This window comes from Trichoderma reesei (assembly GCF_000167675.1).
Source record: "Trichoderma reesei QM6a unplaced genomic scaffold TRIREscaffold_19, whole genome shotgun sequence".
Lineage (NCBI taxonomy): Eukaryota > Fungi > Ascomycota > Sordariomycetes > Hypocreales > Hypocreaceae > Trichoderma > Trichoderma reesei.
The window spans coordinates 371,140-388,307 of record NW_006711166.1 but is presented as its reverse complement, the minus strand read 5'-3'; the positions used below and the strand labels follow the sequence as shown (position 1 = coordinate 388,307).

At 56.8% G+C, this 17,168-nt stretch overlaps 4 protein-coding genes across 4 annotated transcripts; 1 reads left to right on the top strand and 3 right to left on the bottom strand.

The window, feature by feature from the left end:
- Positions 1–356: 356 nt before the first annotated feature.
- Positions 357–2,723, bottom strand: TRIREDRAFT_80592 (uncharacterized protein; the record flags this gene model as incomplete). The annotated part of the gene is made up of 6 exons (XM_006967763.1): positions 2,640–2,723; positions 2,107–2,261; positions 1,991–2,044; positions 1,688–1,750; positions 1,294–1,512; positions 357–970 (listed from the first exon to the last, which is right to left on the bottom strand). The coding sequence occupies exons 2-6, from the start codon at positions 2,189–2,191 to the stop codon at positions 357–359; spliced, it is 1,035 nt and encodes a 344-aa protein (XP_006967825.1). The 5' UTR covers positions 2,192–2,261; positions 2,640–2,723.
- A 5,283-nt stretch (positions 2,724–8,006) lies between these two features.
- TRIREDRAFT_66604 (uncharacterized protein) lies at positions 8,007–9,533 on the top strand (the record flags this gene model as incomplete). Its single annotated transcript, XM_006967842.1, has 2 exons — positions 8,007–9,271; positions 9,341–9,533. 2 exons carry the CDS (start codon positions 8,007–8,009, stop codon positions 9,531–9,533), a joined length of 1,458 nt encoding a protein of 485 aa, XP_006967904.1.
- A 382-nt stretch (positions 9,534–9,915) lies between these two features.
- Positions 9,916–12,936, bottom strand: TRIREDRAFT_110238 (uncharacterized protein; the record flags this gene model as incomplete). Its single annotated transcript, XM_006967762.1, has 1 exon — positions 9,916–12,936. One exon carries the CDS (start codon positions 12,934–12,936, stop codon positions 9,916–9,918), a length of 3,021 nt encoding a protein of 1,006 aa, XP_006967824.1.
- Positions 12,937–13,785: 849 nt separating this feature from the next.
- TRIREDRAFT_123244 (serine protease-like protein) lies at positions 13,786–15,899 on the bottom strand. The gene is made up of 2 exons (XM_006967761.1): positions 15,364–15,899; positions 13,786–15,305 (listed from the first exon to the last, which is right to left on the bottom strand). Exons 1-2 carry the CDS (start codon positions 15,730–15,732, stop codon positions 14,049–14,051), a joined length of 1,626 nt encoding a protein of 541 aa, XP_006967823.1. The 5' UTR covers positions 15,733–15,899; the 3' UTR covers positions 13,786–14,048.
- Positions 15,900–17,168: the final 1,269 nt, after the last annotated feature.

Below are 17,168 nucleotides of genomic sequence, written 5' to 3'. Positions count from 1 at the left end.
GATATAGAGTAGAGCAAGCCTCCCCTCCCCCCTAAATTTTTGCCTTTGTCGTAATCGCCCGGAAATGCCTCGCAATACCTTTCTTTCGCCGAACATCGTTCCAAAGACTAACCCAGCGAAAACAAAACGCGAAGACCGAAATCGACCGCCTTGACCAAAAAGAAAACGACCGAACAGAAATGCCAATGATCCATTCCCTTACCTCCCCAGCGCCTTTGTTTTTTCTACTAATTGCAACAAGTCGACTCGCTCCTCTTTCTGCGATTTCAGCCAGAACGAAAGGAAAAAAAGATGTAGACGAAAACACAAGTGCAACCGCCATCAACGCCGTCGCAGAATGACAAACCAAGCAGCCTTTAACCCCAGACACTGGCCTGAGCACCGAGGCCCGACTGGCCCCAAACACCGTTTCCACGGCCCCAGCCGCCGTTGGCAGCGTGGGGGGTGCTGGAACGCTTGGCGGCAGCGTTGCCCGTGGGCGTACCAGTCGGACGGGTTCCAATGGGGGCCACGGCGGGTCCCTGAGAGACCTTGGAACCGGGCCCGAAGTCGCCGCGGGGAGGAGAGGCGTTGGTCGGGCTGGATGTGCTCGTGCGGGTTTGAGAGCCGACAGCGTTGTCAAAGACCTTATTGGTCGGTCCGGCGGTCTGCGGGCTGGTGGTGCTCTGAGGTCGCGAGCCCATATCAGCAGCATTGATGTCAACCGCGGAGCCCGGGGTTCCCACGTCGGCCTGGGGGACGCGGCCGATGCCGTCGAAGGTGAGGGGAGAGTGGCCTCGCAGGCTCGCAGGGCCGCTGGGTCCGGGGACGCCGGTGCGGATAGCGCCAGTCTCGTCAATGTAGCCGGCCTTGTCGGCAAAGCCGCCCTCGCCGTACAGGGCGCTGCGCTGACGAGCAATGAGCTCACGAGTCTCCTCCTCCGTCATATGCTTGTTGTTTCCCTGCTGGGTGGCAACATCAGACAAGACACCTACGCCAGAAAGAAAAAGCATCGTTAGCACGGACTGCTCTCCATCTTGGACGCTGAACCACAAAACACGACGAATGACATCAGACAAGAAAGAACCCAAACAAGAGCTTGATAACGCGTCTCCGTGAGCAACCTCATCCCCGGCGACGTGATTGGTCGGGGCGAGGAAGAGCAGAGACTCGGCGGGGACGGATAGGGTATCCCATCTTGAACCATCCCATTGGCCAGGAACATTTTGTATCATTATTTTTTCTTCTTCTTCTTGTTTGGCAACTTCTTTGAATAGGAAGAGAGGAAGTGCTACACAGTTGAGGGAGGCCTACTTCGCTGATATTGCTGCTCCGTGTGGAGATTTCGAAGCTCACGCTCCCGTTGAGCCGCCATCCTTCTCTTAGCCTGCATGACCTGCTCTGCCTCGTTAGAGCCACGAGAGGACTGGTGACGCTGGGCGGCATAAAAGTTGTGAAGGTTGGCTCCAGGAGGGCCACGGCTGTCATCGAAGGTGTTGACAGAGTGAGCACGAGGGCCACCCATCCGACCATCTGTAAGGGGAAAAAAGTTACACGGTTAGCCACAGGATCCTTCTGAGGGCCTGTCTGAGGCCCGACGACCACTTACTACAGGCCGAAAAGGGGGGGAAGGGTGGGGGAGAAAGGGGGGTGGTGATGGTGCTAATTGTTATAGCCGACGACAGCTGGTGGGCATTGGAAAACTCACGTCGCGCGCCCATTGCGTAGCCTTTGCCGGATTTTTGCAGGTTCTCGTGGGCACGATCAACCTCTGTGAATCAAACATATAGTTAGCGTCTATCCCATGGCCAGTTACTGCTGCAAGAAAAAGGAGCGAGAGCCGACGGAAGTGCATAGGGTCACGTCGCAAACACCTGCTCCAGCGCAGCTCTGTTGGTGATGGAGGTGAAGGCGGCGGCGGCGAGTTCGGCGAACCGATGATGGCAAATCCAAGGGGATGCATCGTCTTGCAAGAGGGCTGAGAAAGGCACAGCTGCCTGTCCGTACATACCATCGAACTGATACGAAAAGGCAAAGTCGTCCTGCGGCTGAGGTCCGTTGGCACCTGTCGGCATCACCTTGTTAGTCGCGGCAGCCCTCTCGAGGGGCAGAGAGCGCGCAACGTACCTGCGCGAACCGGAGTGCTCGCGCCGTGGTGGTCCCAGTTGTTCTGGGCCGGAGCCGACCACTGGGGGTTGTCGTAGTAGGACATTGTTGACGTCGGGGGCAGAATCGATCGAGCGACGAAGACGGGGCGGCGAGCAGACGGCGAATGTATGAGGCTGGAGGATCACGGAGGCTGTCAGTGGTGAGGATGCGAGATAAAATCCAAAAGTTGCGGTCAAATGCTATTTGTGGGGCCCGTGGATGATGGGAAAAACGTCGTCATATAGATGTCCCCCACGGCCAAGAGCTTGAGACAGTTGCCAGCCCGGGGGGGCGTTGCTGAATATGCGACGTTTCTCCAAAACGACAGCGGTGGTTTGGTGCTTGGACAGGGCAGAGACGAGACCCGAGAAGACGAGACCCGTCGAGGGGAAGCGAGGGCGTGGATCGAGCGATCCGGTGAGGGAGCGACGCTTCGTGGCCGCGGGAGGCCATTCGGCTCAGCCTCACGGCCAACAGAAGGAGACAGAAGAGACGGGAGACAAGACACTCACCCCCGGGGAAATCGAAATCGAGGAGCTGGGACACACGGCCGTGCTTTGAGGATCGGCTAGGGATTCGTCGGGGCGGCAGCAAGGCAAAGGGTGACGGGACAGACGAGAGCAAAAAGAAAGGAAAATAAAGGAAAAAAGCCGCGGCGCGACGAAAAAAAAGCAGAGGCGTCAAATCGTCAAGCAAGCAGGTAAAGGGGTCTCGGGAGAAATGAGGACGAAGCGGGGCCGGGCCAAGTCGAATCAGCTGCGGCGGGAAGCGGCTTAGCGCGCAGATGTCGGGCGAAGTGGGAGTGGTTGATTCGATGGTCGTCGACAAGAGACCTGATAAGAGGGATCAAGAGCAAAGAGGACGGGAGAGAGAGAGAGAGATACACAAGAGAGAGGCCAGGCGGAACGATGGAGAGAAGAATCTGCAGAAGGTTCTCGGGATGGAGGATCAGGAAAATCCGAGTAGGGGGGAAAGAGGGAAGGAGAAGAGAAAAAAAACTCGAAGTGGAAGTGGCCAGAGGATTGGACGCAGCACACACAGGCAGGTGCCATGCAGGCAGTGTGGTCAGCACTGCTGTACAGTACTATACAAGCGCGGGTGTACAGTAATCAGGTAAGGTACGGTACAAAAGGGTTGGATCACTGACTGCGGGCTACAGTACGTACTATAGGTATCACAGTGTTGAAGTGCTGGAGAAGTCTGAACTGGTATGGATTGAAAATGCGAATAAGAGATTATTGATCTATTTTCTCTACTATGTGAAATGTAGAGTTTTACAGTACACTTTGATCAGGATTTTCTGGGGCACTCTTCTGGACTTAAAAGGCCGTGGTGTCCTGGGAGAGGCACGACAGTTCCGACTGCGCCACGGCTCAGAGCATCTGTTGCTTCGACACCAAGCGAGCGTTTCGACACTTGGCTGTGAGGAGTTTCATACTCAGAGTCTATCTATATCATGGGATTATACCTATGCAGTCGTGTCTATGAGACGAGTTGAGATACTACACGATATAGCTCGTACAGAGATACTCGTACACGACCCAGCATCAGCATCGAATCCGAGTACCAGGACGGTATCGGCCCTTGTACCGCTACCTGCTCCGCAACAGCGACTCCACCGCCGATGGCTCGATCTTGGCACAGAAAGGGAACCCGGATGTCAAGTGGAAGATTGAATGGGGCATCGTAGAGCAGGGCAAGACTCGAAGCGAGAGCATGTGAGTTTCTGGCCGTGCATTAGATACAAAGTACCTACCTACCAGGGTCAGTTACTGCATCTTCCAGCATGCACGCCTACCTACCAAGTACTACGGGACAAGTACAGAGAGTTGGACGGCAACGGCCCTTTTCGGGGCTTGTGAGGGCGTCGGGTCTCTGGTGGTGGTGTCATGCGGCGGGAGTGGGCGGGACAGTGGATGCACACGGTGCAGAAGCGGTGCATCCCGGGGGGGCGCCTACGAGTACAGCAGCCACCCGCTGAAGCATGCTGGAAGTGGCCGGAGGTGAGGGAGCTGGACAGGGCACTTTTCCAGTTGAGCTGATGGATTGATGTTAAACCGCAGCCATAGCAACTCGGGGATGCAGTGCGCAGTGAGGCATTCTGGGGAGCACGGATCAGCCTTATCAGGCTTCCAGTTGAGACCTCATATCAGGTCGACAGCACCGCCCTGTTTGAGCACACAGTCAACCGACGGGACAATGTCAACTTGGCAGAGCAGCAGTCGGTCCATCAAGGTCCAACGACAGTCGGTACATGTACCTGTTCTGCAATCCTCATTCGAACCTCCAGCTGTATTATACGAGTATCCGTACCTAGTAATCAGTAGGCAGTACTGCCAAAGTCCAGCATCCCCTGCCCAATCCAGGCTTCTGACCACGTTCCGTTTCCCTCACTCTAACAAAGCAGCCCCAGGATGTTCTCTTCAGCAAGACTGCACAGTAAAAGTCCCAAGCAACCATCATCACTCCTCTGTCAATGCCTGCTGCATCTCCATTGCATGTGCTGCAGATTCTCCTGCCGGACGCTTTGCCTAATGTGTGCGCTCGTCGTGCGATAAGACGTCATGACTCCAGCCCTCCTCTGGCTCTTGCGCAGCTTGCCGAGCAGCGCCTGCATGAGGCATCAACACTGGAACATCTTGGAGGGGGGCTGCTGGTGATGTGTCACTGTTCCCATTACTACTAGCTGGAGCCCTTTTTTTTTTCTTCCTACCGGTTTCCCCTTCATTCCTCTCTTTCAGCTCCTTCATCAGCTATTCAATACTTGATCACTATCTTGGCTCTCTCCAAACTCATCTTCGTATTGCCTCTCCCCATCTCCATGCTTCTTTGTCATCTTTGTCCTCTTTTCACCCATGTGTGGGGTTTGTTGGAGGGGGCCAAATCTGCTGCCACTTCCACCCTCCTCCGACAACTTGTACAGTACAGCACCAGCACAGGTACTTTATTACGGTCCCAGCGATTAGAGCCTTTCCAAAGCCACCCAACGGATATTTGTCTCCATTTGTCCACGATGCGCGTTTCCCGAGTCCGATTTATTACCGGCCTGAGATGTTGCAATTCCTGGATACGAATCACCCGGGCTGACAGTCATTACAGTGTTGGGTACTTTGGCTCTATGCTTACACAGCTACCGCGCGGCGCCCGGGTGTCGTTCAGGGCATAGAGGTACTCGCCCTTTTCTTTCTCAAGGACTTCGGATCCAAAGGGTCAAGAGACAAAGGAATGGAAGGTACCTCTTCCCACAGGCATGCTATGGCTGGAGTTCCCGCGGCGGCCCGTCAAAGGGGGCGTCCTTTGGCTCTGGCGCTGAACTCCGTTAACCGCTTCCGTCATACCAGGTAGGTATCTACATGTACCTCCATACCATAAGAACGTCACCATCGCCATCATCCATCCCAGGCCGCCCATTTCACAGAGCAACCAGAAGGGTTATCTTGGCTATGACTACCGGCAGCAGCAACCACAAGACAGCCTGTGCATGTTCGTCTGAACCAAACCAAGGATACCGACGGTACGGACGAGGGCCAGACAGGCCAAACAAGCCAGGCGAGGCCATCTGACGGCGCCTCATTCGGCAGCACTCGCACCCTCACACTTGACTTGGCGCCCAGCCGGGAATTCCAGCCCTCCTCCCCGCCCTGGTTTTCCCTCATTCTGTGGCTCACGCGATAAAACAGCTGGCCAGGCTGCGTGATAGCCCGTGAAGGGCCTGCCAGCTCTTGGTCCATACGGTAGAACGCCTCTAGCCCTTCGGTCCCAGCCGCTCAGCGCTCCACTCGCCCGCTTCATGCATCCAACTTGCATGAATCACGCTTCAGCCCGGCATCGACCCGATTCCTCTTCTCTCACTGGTTTCTGCTCGGGCTCTAGCCTTGAATGCGTGCGAACTAACGCTGGTTTGTGAGGGTGAAGCAGCAGTTGGGTGACTGGCTGGACATTTCAGTAGGTAATTCAGAACCTACACTGTGATGACGCAGGATGGTCCATGGTGCAGTCAAATGCAGAGAACAGGCATCCATCCGCCTTGACGTTCCAGCATGCGTACTGAAGCTGCACATGGTCTCCTCCCGCCTCATCCATGACTTGGCTAACGGAAAATCTACTCTTCTTCTCCGTGGCCGCCGCCTACCTACTTGGTCGTCCCCTCACCTGAGATGATTTCACCTCTTGAACATAGTTACTCAAGCCTTCTCACTCAACACTGCTTGTGCAGCAGTTTACATGCCTCCCTGGATGCATTTTACAAGCACCACGGCAGCCATTCCAAAGTGCAAAGTGTTGAGCCTCTGCAAATATTCAAGCACGACTCGAGCGTTCCGACGTATCCGCCACTCTCAGCAATTTAGCATATTCTTCACCACATCATTGGACCCAAATGGAGATGGCCAACTTCAAGCTCAATGGAGCAGCCCGGCTTGAGCAAATCAAGAACCGCAGTCCTTTTACGGTAGGAAGGAATCCCGGCTTCGCACCAGAGCCATGAAAGTGGCTGCGTATGTACTGTAGTGGGACACACCACCAACAGACATGATACGCCTTTTCTTCTTTGGCTGGCCAAATTTCGCCGATGCCGAATGATGCATTGCAGGAGGCACCTGGTGGATAGCTGCTGCGTCGTAGACTAATGCAGACCAGCAAAGAGGATCAAGTTTCGTTGGAACCGCCTGTTCTGTACAGTAGAAGCATAAGCACAGCGTTAGCAACGCAAAAAGGCCTGCATGTTGGCGACAGCGTCGTATCGACCTATCTGAATCCCTTCCGGTGTGGCGCTCGCAGTCAGACGGGTACCTAATCGAAACTTGATTGATTAGTCGCATGCTCATCACCTATCAATACCAGCCGTAACAATTGCCATCAGGGAGACATGCTTTTTTCCTTGTCAGATTCATGTGCATTATATCTCGCAATAGGAAATGGATGATGGACCCTGGATTTGCATCTGATGAATGTTACATGTGATACCTACCTACCTACGGCACTCTGCAATGTTGTACCTCAGCTACCTCAGGTACCTACCCTACAAAGTCCAGGCACCAATACACTCACACCACTCAAGGTATTGCAGGTGCGCTGTGAGACGTCGAACATGAGATGAAATCTAACCCACAAGGCATTGTTCATCTCATCCACCATCTCTCAGCTCGAATCCATCGGATCCTCATTGTGCGGCTGAACAAATTCCAAAACCATGGTGATGGAGCTGCGGCAAAGACCCTTCGATGACGCGCAGATCAAGAGGGCCCCGGAGTATGTACATGAGCCTGCACTTTGAAATAGCCGCAGACGCACGTACCCCCGTGGCCGGTGCGGAAATGGGAACAGACTGAAGCCATACCAAGCCCCAACGACGACGTCATCGGCAGGGCCCAGCGTCCTCCTTGCTCGTACCATCACCACCTATAGAATCCCAACTTCCATCAAGTTCCCTTGCACCTAACGCCTCATATCTAGACGTCACCTCCTTTAACTACACCTCCAAATGCAGCCATAACAATCAAACCAATATGCCTCCTACCAATTCCAAATCAAAAGCCGCCCCCATCATCTCCTCTCGTCCTGTCCGCTCCCCCGACGACAACGACGACGACACCTCGGCCCTCGAGCTCGACTCCGTCCACGACCAGGACTTCTCCCTCTCCCCCGAGCCGGAACTGGAGCCGGAGCCGCCCGAGTCCGCCTCCCTCCTCCCCGACTCGCCGCTGCTGACGCCCGCCGACACCCAGCCGCGCTGGCTGCTCTTCTCCCAGCAGCAGCAGTCGCCGCCATGGTCGTCCCGGAACCCCCGGTTCACCCGCTGGTGGCGCCGCTCCGTCACCTTTGTCGCTGACCTGTTGCGGCCGCGGCTCACATGGCGGTACGTCGCCTCGGCCGCGCTCATGGCCTACGTCGTGCTGTGCCTCGTCCGCGGCGTCCCGCTGCTGGCCCATCCGCTGCCGGCGTACACGGGCCGCTTCGACGTCGGCGCCGTCGACATCGAGGTGCCGCTCGACAAGCCGCGGCTCGTCACCGAGACCGTCTTCAAGGACAGCGGCGAGCCGGCGTTTGAGCACAAGACGACGCTCTTCACCGTCTACTACCCCGTCGACAAGGGCGTCCGCGAGCACCGGCCCAGGCACGACTGGATCGCCCGGCCCATCAGCCTGACGGCCGAGGGCTACGCCAAGTTTGCGGGCGTCAACAACTTCATCGTGCGGCCCATCTTTACGTTTGCGCTGTGGCTCATCGCGGGCGGCATCACCATCCCGGCCAAGGTCGATGTCCCTCTGCTCAACTCAACCGACGACGACGACGACGTCGTCCCCGAGCCGTTCCCCGTCATGGTCTTCTCCCACGGCGACGCCAGCTCCCGCACCGACTACACCAACTTCGTCGGCGAAATGGCCAGCAGGGGCTACGTCGTCGCCGCCGTGGAGCACCGCGACGGCAGCGGGCCCGGGTCGCTGATGCGCATCCACGGCGAGCCGGACAAGAAGATTTTGCATTTCAAGGAGGCGGAGCTCGAGTCCGTCCCGCCCATGGACAGGGCCAAGTACAAGTACGACCAGCTGGCCTTTCGCGACGCCGAGATCCTGCACGCCGTCGCCGTCCTGCGCGCCATCAACGACGGCAAAGGGGAGGACGTGTACCGCCGCAACTCGCGCCTCGAGGGCGCCCACCTGCACGCCTGGGCCGGCCGCCTCGACCTCGGCAACCTGACCATTGGCGGGCACTCGTTCGGCGCGACGGGCGCCCTGCAGGCCCTCAAGCACGCGCCGTCCGACGCCAACCCGGCCGTCGGCGGCATCATCTTCGACCCGGGCAAGGAGAGCGGCCCGCTCAACGCAGTCATTGACGTGCCCCTGCTCATCGTCCACTCCAACACCTGGTCCAAGCACAAGAGCGCCTTCTACGGCCGCCCGCACTTTGACACGGTCAAGGAGCTTGCCCTGGGCGTGCTCAGGCGCATACCCAGCCATGCGTCTTGGTTCCTCACCAGCATCGGCACGTCCCACCCCAGCGTCTCCGACGCGCCCCTGCTGGAGCCCCTGCTGCTCAGCTGGACGACGGGCTCCTCGCTGGACACAAAGGAGGCCATGAAGGAATACGTTCGCGTGGCAGATGACTTTTGGCACTTCCTCCGCACCAGTCGCGACACCAACACGTCGCGCTCCGTCGAAGCCGGCGGCCCAGCCGTGTTGGACGGGCAAATCGTGCAAAAGGGCGAGATGAGGGGCGTGTTGGCGGAAAAGGTCACGCATGAGCAGTACGGCGAATGGGTCAGCAAGGAGAGAAAGGACGAGTTCCCAAAGGCAATGGCCAAGTTGTGGGAGGTTCACGTGAGTCCCGTGTCGGATGAGGAGGAGAGCGATGGTGGTGGGGATGGAAACGAGAAGGATTCGATTGCTTATAGAGATTATCTCTGAGTATACTCTTACTCTGCTTTCTCTCTCTTTGTTGAGCAAGCCTGTATATATGACAACTTTGATACCTAGAATAGATAGGTAATGTATAATAATGACCCCCTTGAACACATACCGAAAGAAAGATCCAAGGCTAAGTACTTGACGATTATCTGAAACCAGCAAGACGGAGAGACACAAGTCAAAAAGAAACTGCGGATTCTATCTAGCGGCTGCTGAAATACCTAGTCATGTCTCCCATTCTCATCACCCGGCTACCATAATGTACCTAGGTGGGTAGTAATGAACTCGGCAATATCACTTTCATCAGCTCACGCCTCCCCCATCTAAATCATGCAGCATCCAGTATAAACCCATACTCTAGCCACTCGCTCCCTTGCCCCGATTAGATAAACGCCCCCGACATGCTACCGGTATCGCTGCTCTGCCGCATCTGACTACTCGGGCTTCTCTTCCGTCGACTGCTCAGAAACAGGTCCACCATCCTCCGGCTTCCCATCGCCTGCGCTCCAAGCTCCCGCCGTCCCAGCTCGTCCACTCCAGGGTCAGCTTCCGAGCCAAGGACACCATCAGCTTCGTATGGCGGTCCCGAGGACTTCCAGACCCCCGGCGAGCCCATCTTGCTCACGCCAAACTGCCTTTCAAGAGCGGTCGTGAATCCGGGGCTAGACTTGGCCGAACAATCATTGGGCCCAAGGCGTGCTCGCGACTGCCGCTTGAGGCGCGTCTCTTCTCGCAAAGGGGCCAGGGACTTGGCAAGCGTATTGGTTGAGAATAGTGGCGGCACTTCCAATGACGATTCCAGGTTGCTCGAAGTGTATGTGCTGACGTTGGGCATGGACGGAATGGTTCGCAGGTTTCCCTTCAACGCCACTGGTGAGCTGTCTATGCTGCATATAGTCTTGGGTCGAAGTCCCGACGCCGGCGGCGCATTTTCGTTGGTAGTACCGGACTGAGGTTGCCAGGGATTCGCGAGGTTGAATTGGGCTCTCGCCATCGCGGTAAAGGTGGGTGGCTCATGGTTCTCCTCTCTCGGGTTGAGCCTTGGCGACAAATAGTCATCGGCCGCGCCTTGAGGAGACTCATCGCCATCAGAACCAATCTCCGCCTTTTCTCTGACGTGTCCATACGTCTGGGGGGCGGACGAAGCCTCCCCCGGAAACTCGGGGTTCAATGTCGTTGGAGGGGTCTCTAGTTTCGACACGTTGGCACTGAGCCACGTCTTCCATTCGACCGAGCTGGTAGAGGAGCTTTCTCGAGCATGTTGGCCAGACGCTCTTGGTCGTTGTATTTCGCTTTTGAGGAAGATGGTAGCGTCGCCGTGGCCTATGGACCCTGCCCCTTTGTTGACCACTTTTGAAGGCGATGAGGGGTAATTGTTGTTGAGCGCATCCTCATCACTATTATCAGAATAAACGCTCTCTGCGTATGCTGCTCGTGCGTCATCGTGAGACCCGTCCGTGCTTGGGCGGCGTGTAGGGAGGCTGAGTGCAGAAAGGGACCTGAGATACTTGGTATCAGGCGTTTGAGGTTGGTCGCTGCCCTGCGCAGCCTTCATGCTTTCTCGCAGTGCGCGACGATATGGACTAGTCGTGCGGAATAGGTGGCATGTAGGGCTAGCAAAGAAGGCCGAGCTCCGGCTGGAGAGCGGCCGCTTCTGCGATTCGGCAGCTGAGTGTGACTTCATGTCGCCTTTGCTAGGAGAAGCCCCGAGTTCTCCCTCTGTCGTCGAGCTGGGGCAAGCCTGATGGCCGAGGTTCGGCTTGGAGTCGAAGGATGGGCGTCCCCTGACAACGCTTTTGGACGACTCTGAAGAACAGCATGATACAGTCACCCTTTCAACGCGATCTTGGAAGACATCGTCGTCATACGGAACATGGCGAATCGTGTGAGTAGACCCTTCATACATGGTGTGACGGGCTTGCCGTCTTATTGTCGAGTTACTTCGAGTGGTGTCTGCCTCAAGAAGATCTGGAGTTACGTTTTGGACCATAGACGGATGTTCATTGCGCTTCTCTTGCAGTCTCTTCATGAGCGCCGAGTACACGCGCTGACTATTGACAATAGGCGCCTGAGGTGGTGGGAGATCATGTTTCACTGCCGCCTGGTTGTGCGATGAAGGCAGGGTGTCAACGCCGTCGTGTCCAAAGCCGGATGGGTACTGGTGACTCCAGTTGGCCGACACTGGCCGGTTGGCAATGGTGGCCGTAGTAGAGTTGGTCCAGCTAGTGACTCGCGATTTATCGTCGTCCAACACACCCTCTTCGGCCTCGATGGTACACAAGCTGCCCTGACGGGACCTGAGCTGTTGGCTCTGCGGCACCGAATGAAAAGAGGGCACATGGGATACCACCCGGTAAAGGGATGCCTCTTGCGGTGCCCCTGTCGGCGTCTGAGTGCGGGAACAGCCGCCGCCATTTGATTCGACCTCTTGTTGATGCTCCCCAGGCTGGTCAGCCGTGCCATCCCTACTTTTGGAACGGCTGAAGAGCCCCTTGATCCTGCTCTTCAGCGACTTTGAAATTTTTCGAGCCGTAGTCCGCAGCTTGGGTTGCTTCAAAGGAACGTTGGAGATGCTGGTTCCGAAAGCATGCGTGGAAGAGAGAACCGTCGTGTTGGTGCTGCTGGTTCGAAGAGACTTGGGGAAACTTGTCGTGTCCAGAGTGTACTTGTGACTGGACCGAAAGAAACTCGATGGTCGGCTTTGTAGGCGAGTTGAGCGGCCCGGCGCCTCGTAGAAGCTACCTTGTGCGTGCTGGTCGGACACATGGCCGCTGCTAATGCTCGCTCGACACGACGACCTGTCGTAATTGTTTGAGAGGAAGCCCATGGACTTGGGTGTTCTGAGCGTGGGCCCGCCTGAACCCCTGAAGGGCTCGTTCTCTTTCTTGGCTAGCGACGAGAATCGCGGCGTTGCTCCCCATGCGTCGAAGATATCGGAATGGTCGCCATTATCCGTTGAGTGGTTTGGTGTTTTGGTCATCGAGGACGAATACATGGATCGCGATTTGCGCAGTCTCGCGAACGATAAGGATGCAGCGTCGTCACCTGGTTCGTAAGATGCTTGAGAGAGCTGCTGAGAGCCAGCGGGACGCCGTGGCATGTGAGCGTTGCCCACAGTGGCCATGCTTGCCCGCGTAGCGAGCTTTCTCTGCGGCTGGGCATTGGGGCCGGCAAACCTCACGCTCTGCTGGCGATGCAGGCGAGGAGACTTCGGGGCGCCGTTTCCATGAGGAGTCTGGGTCTTGTTGTACGAGATGGTTGCGGCAAGGTACGCATCTCGTTCTGCTGCGAGAGGCTCGCTGCCCGTGATTTCGTGGACAGCGTTTCTCGCCACAGAGACGGATGACCGACTCCTGCTCAGGGGGCGATGGTTCTGGCTTTTGCAGCTGTTTCTGCGCAGCATCGTCGTGGTGGTCGAGGTTCGAGGCGGTTAGGAGACGTTGCGTAATCTGATGAATCCAGAAAGCTGCCCGACGACGATAGCAAAGCAGGGAGAAACGATGTAGCGAGAGGTGCGTTGCTGGCGGTCGATGACGATGATGAGGAGGCTGCAGTAATGAGATAGACTTTGCTGCTGGCGAAGCATAGATGGATGTGTCTTTCCGAGAAGCAAAAGGGGGAGTTGAGGGTTGGGCCTCGTCTTCCGTTTCTACTTGTTTCTTAGGTATCTGTGAAATGTTGTTGTCTTTCTCGCCTCTTTCTTTGGTGAGGAAGGAAGTGACTCTGCCGTCTGGCGCCCTGATCGGAAGACGCCATTGTTGCCAGCTGTAAGGCAAGAGCTATCCTGACGCCTCGTGGCTCCTGCTGTCAGAACGATTTGGAGATTGGCAGCTGGCAGACTTTAGGAACGGTAAGGTTAGTACCTAGTAGGTACCAAGCTTTTGGGGCACCTGACCGCGGCGTTGCTCTTGTAGCCCGACTTCAAACTTGATTCACTTAGGAGTCAGAGTAGATGTGGCCTCAAGTGAATAGGTATATGGCAAGAAGCGTCAACCGGCTGTGCAATAGCTGAACGCAGGTTCGGCCTTGTTGTATCGTTGCCGATTGTCAAGGTGGTTGCAGCCATAGAGGGATACCTAATCATACAATAAGCCTACAAGCCTTACCTCAGGTACCAACTACTACTAGGGCATCTATTGGCTGACCAACTTGACGGCTTGATATGAGAATATAAGATTGCGAGGATTGGGGCATGCGTACATGTAGTAAGTAATTGGACACCGATGTATGATCACGCGTGCGAACAGCTGTTAAAGCATCAATCTGACAATGCTGGTTTGTCTTATTATCATGATCTGTATAAGCTCATCTTGAGAGCGTAGCACCATGCAGCGTAGAGTACAACCTAGGGGGTAAAGTCCCCGTTAAATAACATATCCGTGCCAAATACCCAAAAAAGCAAAACAAGTCTCTCCTGATCCCATACTATGACCCTCGTACTCAATCATGACGTAGAGCGCATCGTGGCCATCACACAAAGGAAATAAATTGGGGACTACTCAAAAGAGATAGACCTTACTCGGAGAGCTCAGAGATGAACTCCTCAATCTCCTCCTCGACGAGATCGTGGATCTTCTTGGCAAACTTCTCCGCCTTGGAGCCAAAGCTCTTGGCACCCTTGACGATCTCGCCAGAGACGACCTCAAAGTCACCCTCGATGGCCTCCTCGAGCTCCTCAATGGTGCTGGGGAGCTTGGCCTGCTTGTTCTGCTTGGGCTTGACAGTGTAGCTGCCGGCCTCGACAATCTGGGAGAAGTTGCTGCAGCCACCGCCGTTCCAGGCGAGCAGGTTGGGGGTGTCAGAGTCGGGCAGGTCAGAGAGGGCGTTCTTGGTGGCGACAGAGATGACGCTCTCCTTGAGCTTCTTGGGGGTGATGGGGGCAACAGCGAACTCAGAGTCACCAGCGGGCTGGAGAGACAGGTAGTAGGCCAGGAGACCGCAGATGTGAGGAGAGGCCATGGAGGTACCAGAGATGGTGTTGACGGCATACTTGGAGCCAATCCAGGTGGACTGGATGCTCAGACCAGGGGCGAAGATGTCAGTGCACTTGCCGTAGTTGGAGAAGTAAGCACGGCTGTCATCGAGAGCAGAAGCACCGACGGTGAGGGGCTCAGTGGCGGCAGCGGGGGAGTAGTTGCAAGCATCAGCGTTGTCGTTGCCGGCAGCAACGGCAAAGTGGACACCGGCGCGGACGGCGGCGTTGACGGCAGCGTCAAGAGCCTGGGTCTTGCCACCACCGAGGGACATGTTGGCGACGGAGCCCTTGAAGCCCTTCCGCTTGCCCTTCTTGGCCTTCTTCACCTGCTCAATGTGGGAGAGAGCAGCGTACTCGACGCCCTTGACGACGTCAGACATGGTGCCGGATCCGTTGGATCGGAGCACCTTGACGGCGTAGACGTGGGCCTTCTTGGCAACACCGTACTTCTTACCAGCAACGGTACCAGAGCAGTGAGTGCCGTGGCCGTTGCCGTCCTCGTCCTCATCGCCGGCAGGGATGGTCTTGCCCCACTTGGCACGACCCTCAAAGTCGACGTGCTCGATGTTGGTGCCGGTGTCAATGACATAGGCATCAACACCCTCACCACCATCAGCGGTGTAGAGGTACTTGTTGAAGGAGCCAAAGTTGAGCGTCTCTCGGTGAGAGATACGGGCAAGACCCCAGGGAGCCTGCTTCTCCGTCTCGCCGTTGCACGAGTCCTCAACGATGATGCTGTCCTTGGACTCGAGGGGAAGCATGGTGTGCACAATGCTGTCGCGCTCGATGTACTCAACCTGGGAGGGGTTAGCTTTGTTGGGGAGCCAAAAGGGAGGGCGGCTGTGCAAAACTTACGTCAGGGTGGTTCCGGACCTGCTCAATGACAGACTCGTGGAAGTGACCGGCGTAGCCCTTGAAGCCGTCGCCAATCTTGAAAGTGTGCTTCAGACCGTCAAAGACGTCGTCGGCGCCAAAGACGTTGCTTCGCTTGCGGAGCTCAAGGCGCTCCTGCTCAACGTTTGTGTGGATGCTCTGGATCCAGTCGTGGTGCTTGGAGGCATCATCCTCACCCACGTGGTCCTTGAACTTGATGATGTAGGCATCGGGGATGGCGTTGGCCTCGACGTTGCTCAGCACGGGGGCCGACTTCTCGTGGATGGTGCCAATCTGGAATGTGCTGGCCTGGGCAACGGCCGCCATGGAGAGGGCGACAACGGACCGCATGGTGGCGGATGTGATGGGCTGGTGAGGGAAGGACGGAAGTTGGTCAACCTGCGACAAACAACACCAGAAGAGACTGAAAAAACGCAGCGAAACAGAGAAACTCCGGCTTCGACCTGCGTGATGGGAACCACTGGGGGAAGATGATGGGTGATGGATGGGAGGGAGAGGCGGATGATGAAGGAAGAAGAGAAGAGGAGGAGGATGGAGGACGAGCGATGGCGCGGTAGATAAGGGCGGCACGAGGCGCCAGTGCTGCCTCAGCGGGCGAGCAGTGAGCCGCGGTGACGCATCGCTGAGGGCGGCTAGGCCCAGTCGGGGAAGCGTGCGACTCGGCCCAGTCGGGCTTAGCGGTCTCTCCCGCGTCCAATCCGCGGCCGGGGGCGATGCGATAACGCAACAGCAGCGGGCACTTTCGACCTTTGGGGCCAGGTCACTCAGCCTTGTACCTGCGCGGTGGTGCTTGGCTGGGGACGGTACCTGCTGCCCTGGGCCGAGGGAGAAGGGGTACCCGCGCCTACAGTGCGCAACGCTCATCCTGGTCGCCCTTGTCGCGACCCCGGCCGCTGTCTCTGGCGGGCATCAGCTGGTGCTTCTCCGTGCGTTCCACGGCTCAGGGTTCAGACGTTCCAAGGCTCACGTCCCAGGTTCGCAGGCCAACCGCGAGAGACAAAGGCGAGGGCTCATTTCGGAAGAGTCATTGTTCCGTCATGATGGCTGGGGTGCCCGACAATGACCGCTGCTTCGTGACCGACCGACGGGCCTCCTTTGAGTGAACAGCGCATCACCGCCTCGCTGCTCTTCACCCGGATCTGTCTTTGTGCCCAAGGGTCGAGCGCCTTACATGAGGAACGCGTCGTGCTGTTTCACGCCTTTGAGGGCATGTTAAGTAGTTACTACAGATACATAGATGGGACGCCAATGTCGCGGACTCGTCGGCGGCTTGTGCGAGGTACTTCGAGTACGTTGTGAGACCAAGTTCCATCTCATCGAGCTGGGCTTGGGGGCCCCTGAGTCCCAGAATGCCCTGCTAGCACTGTACGGGCGTGTGTCGTGTCTCGGTACATGTGCCTGCGTGCTACCGCGACCAGCCTCCCAAGGTCTCGCTGGCCAGACGCAAACGAAACGCAAACGATCAACTGGCCGATAATCAGGGATGGGATAGACTGCAATGGCATTTAGGGGGCGACGCTCGGCAGGTGATTGCCCATCAGCCCGTATCAGCTTCTGCGAGATACCTTACCGTTGCTCCGGAGGTACCTAGGTAGGTAGGCTTTGCTATCTGCCCCGTCAAGGTCGTCATTCGCCCCAGCTGATGCACCCAGCCAGTGTCTGCCTCCTTGCTCCCCCGGACGACGCCAGCTCAACCAGACGATAAGCCCTGCATTTGCCAGGCCGCAGCGGTGCATCTGGCCCCATTTCGCTCCCCCGTCCTGACC

Coding starts and splice junctions, on each gene's coding strand:
- TRIREDRAFT_123244 (XM_006967761.1), bottom strand. CDS start 15,732: ATGCGGTCCGTTGTCGCCCTCTCCATGGCGGCCGTTGCCCAGGCCAGC. Junction 15,306..15,363: donor AGGTCCGGAACCACCCTGAC/GTAAGTTTTGCA, acceptor AACCCCTCCCAG/GTTGAGTACATCGAGCGCGA.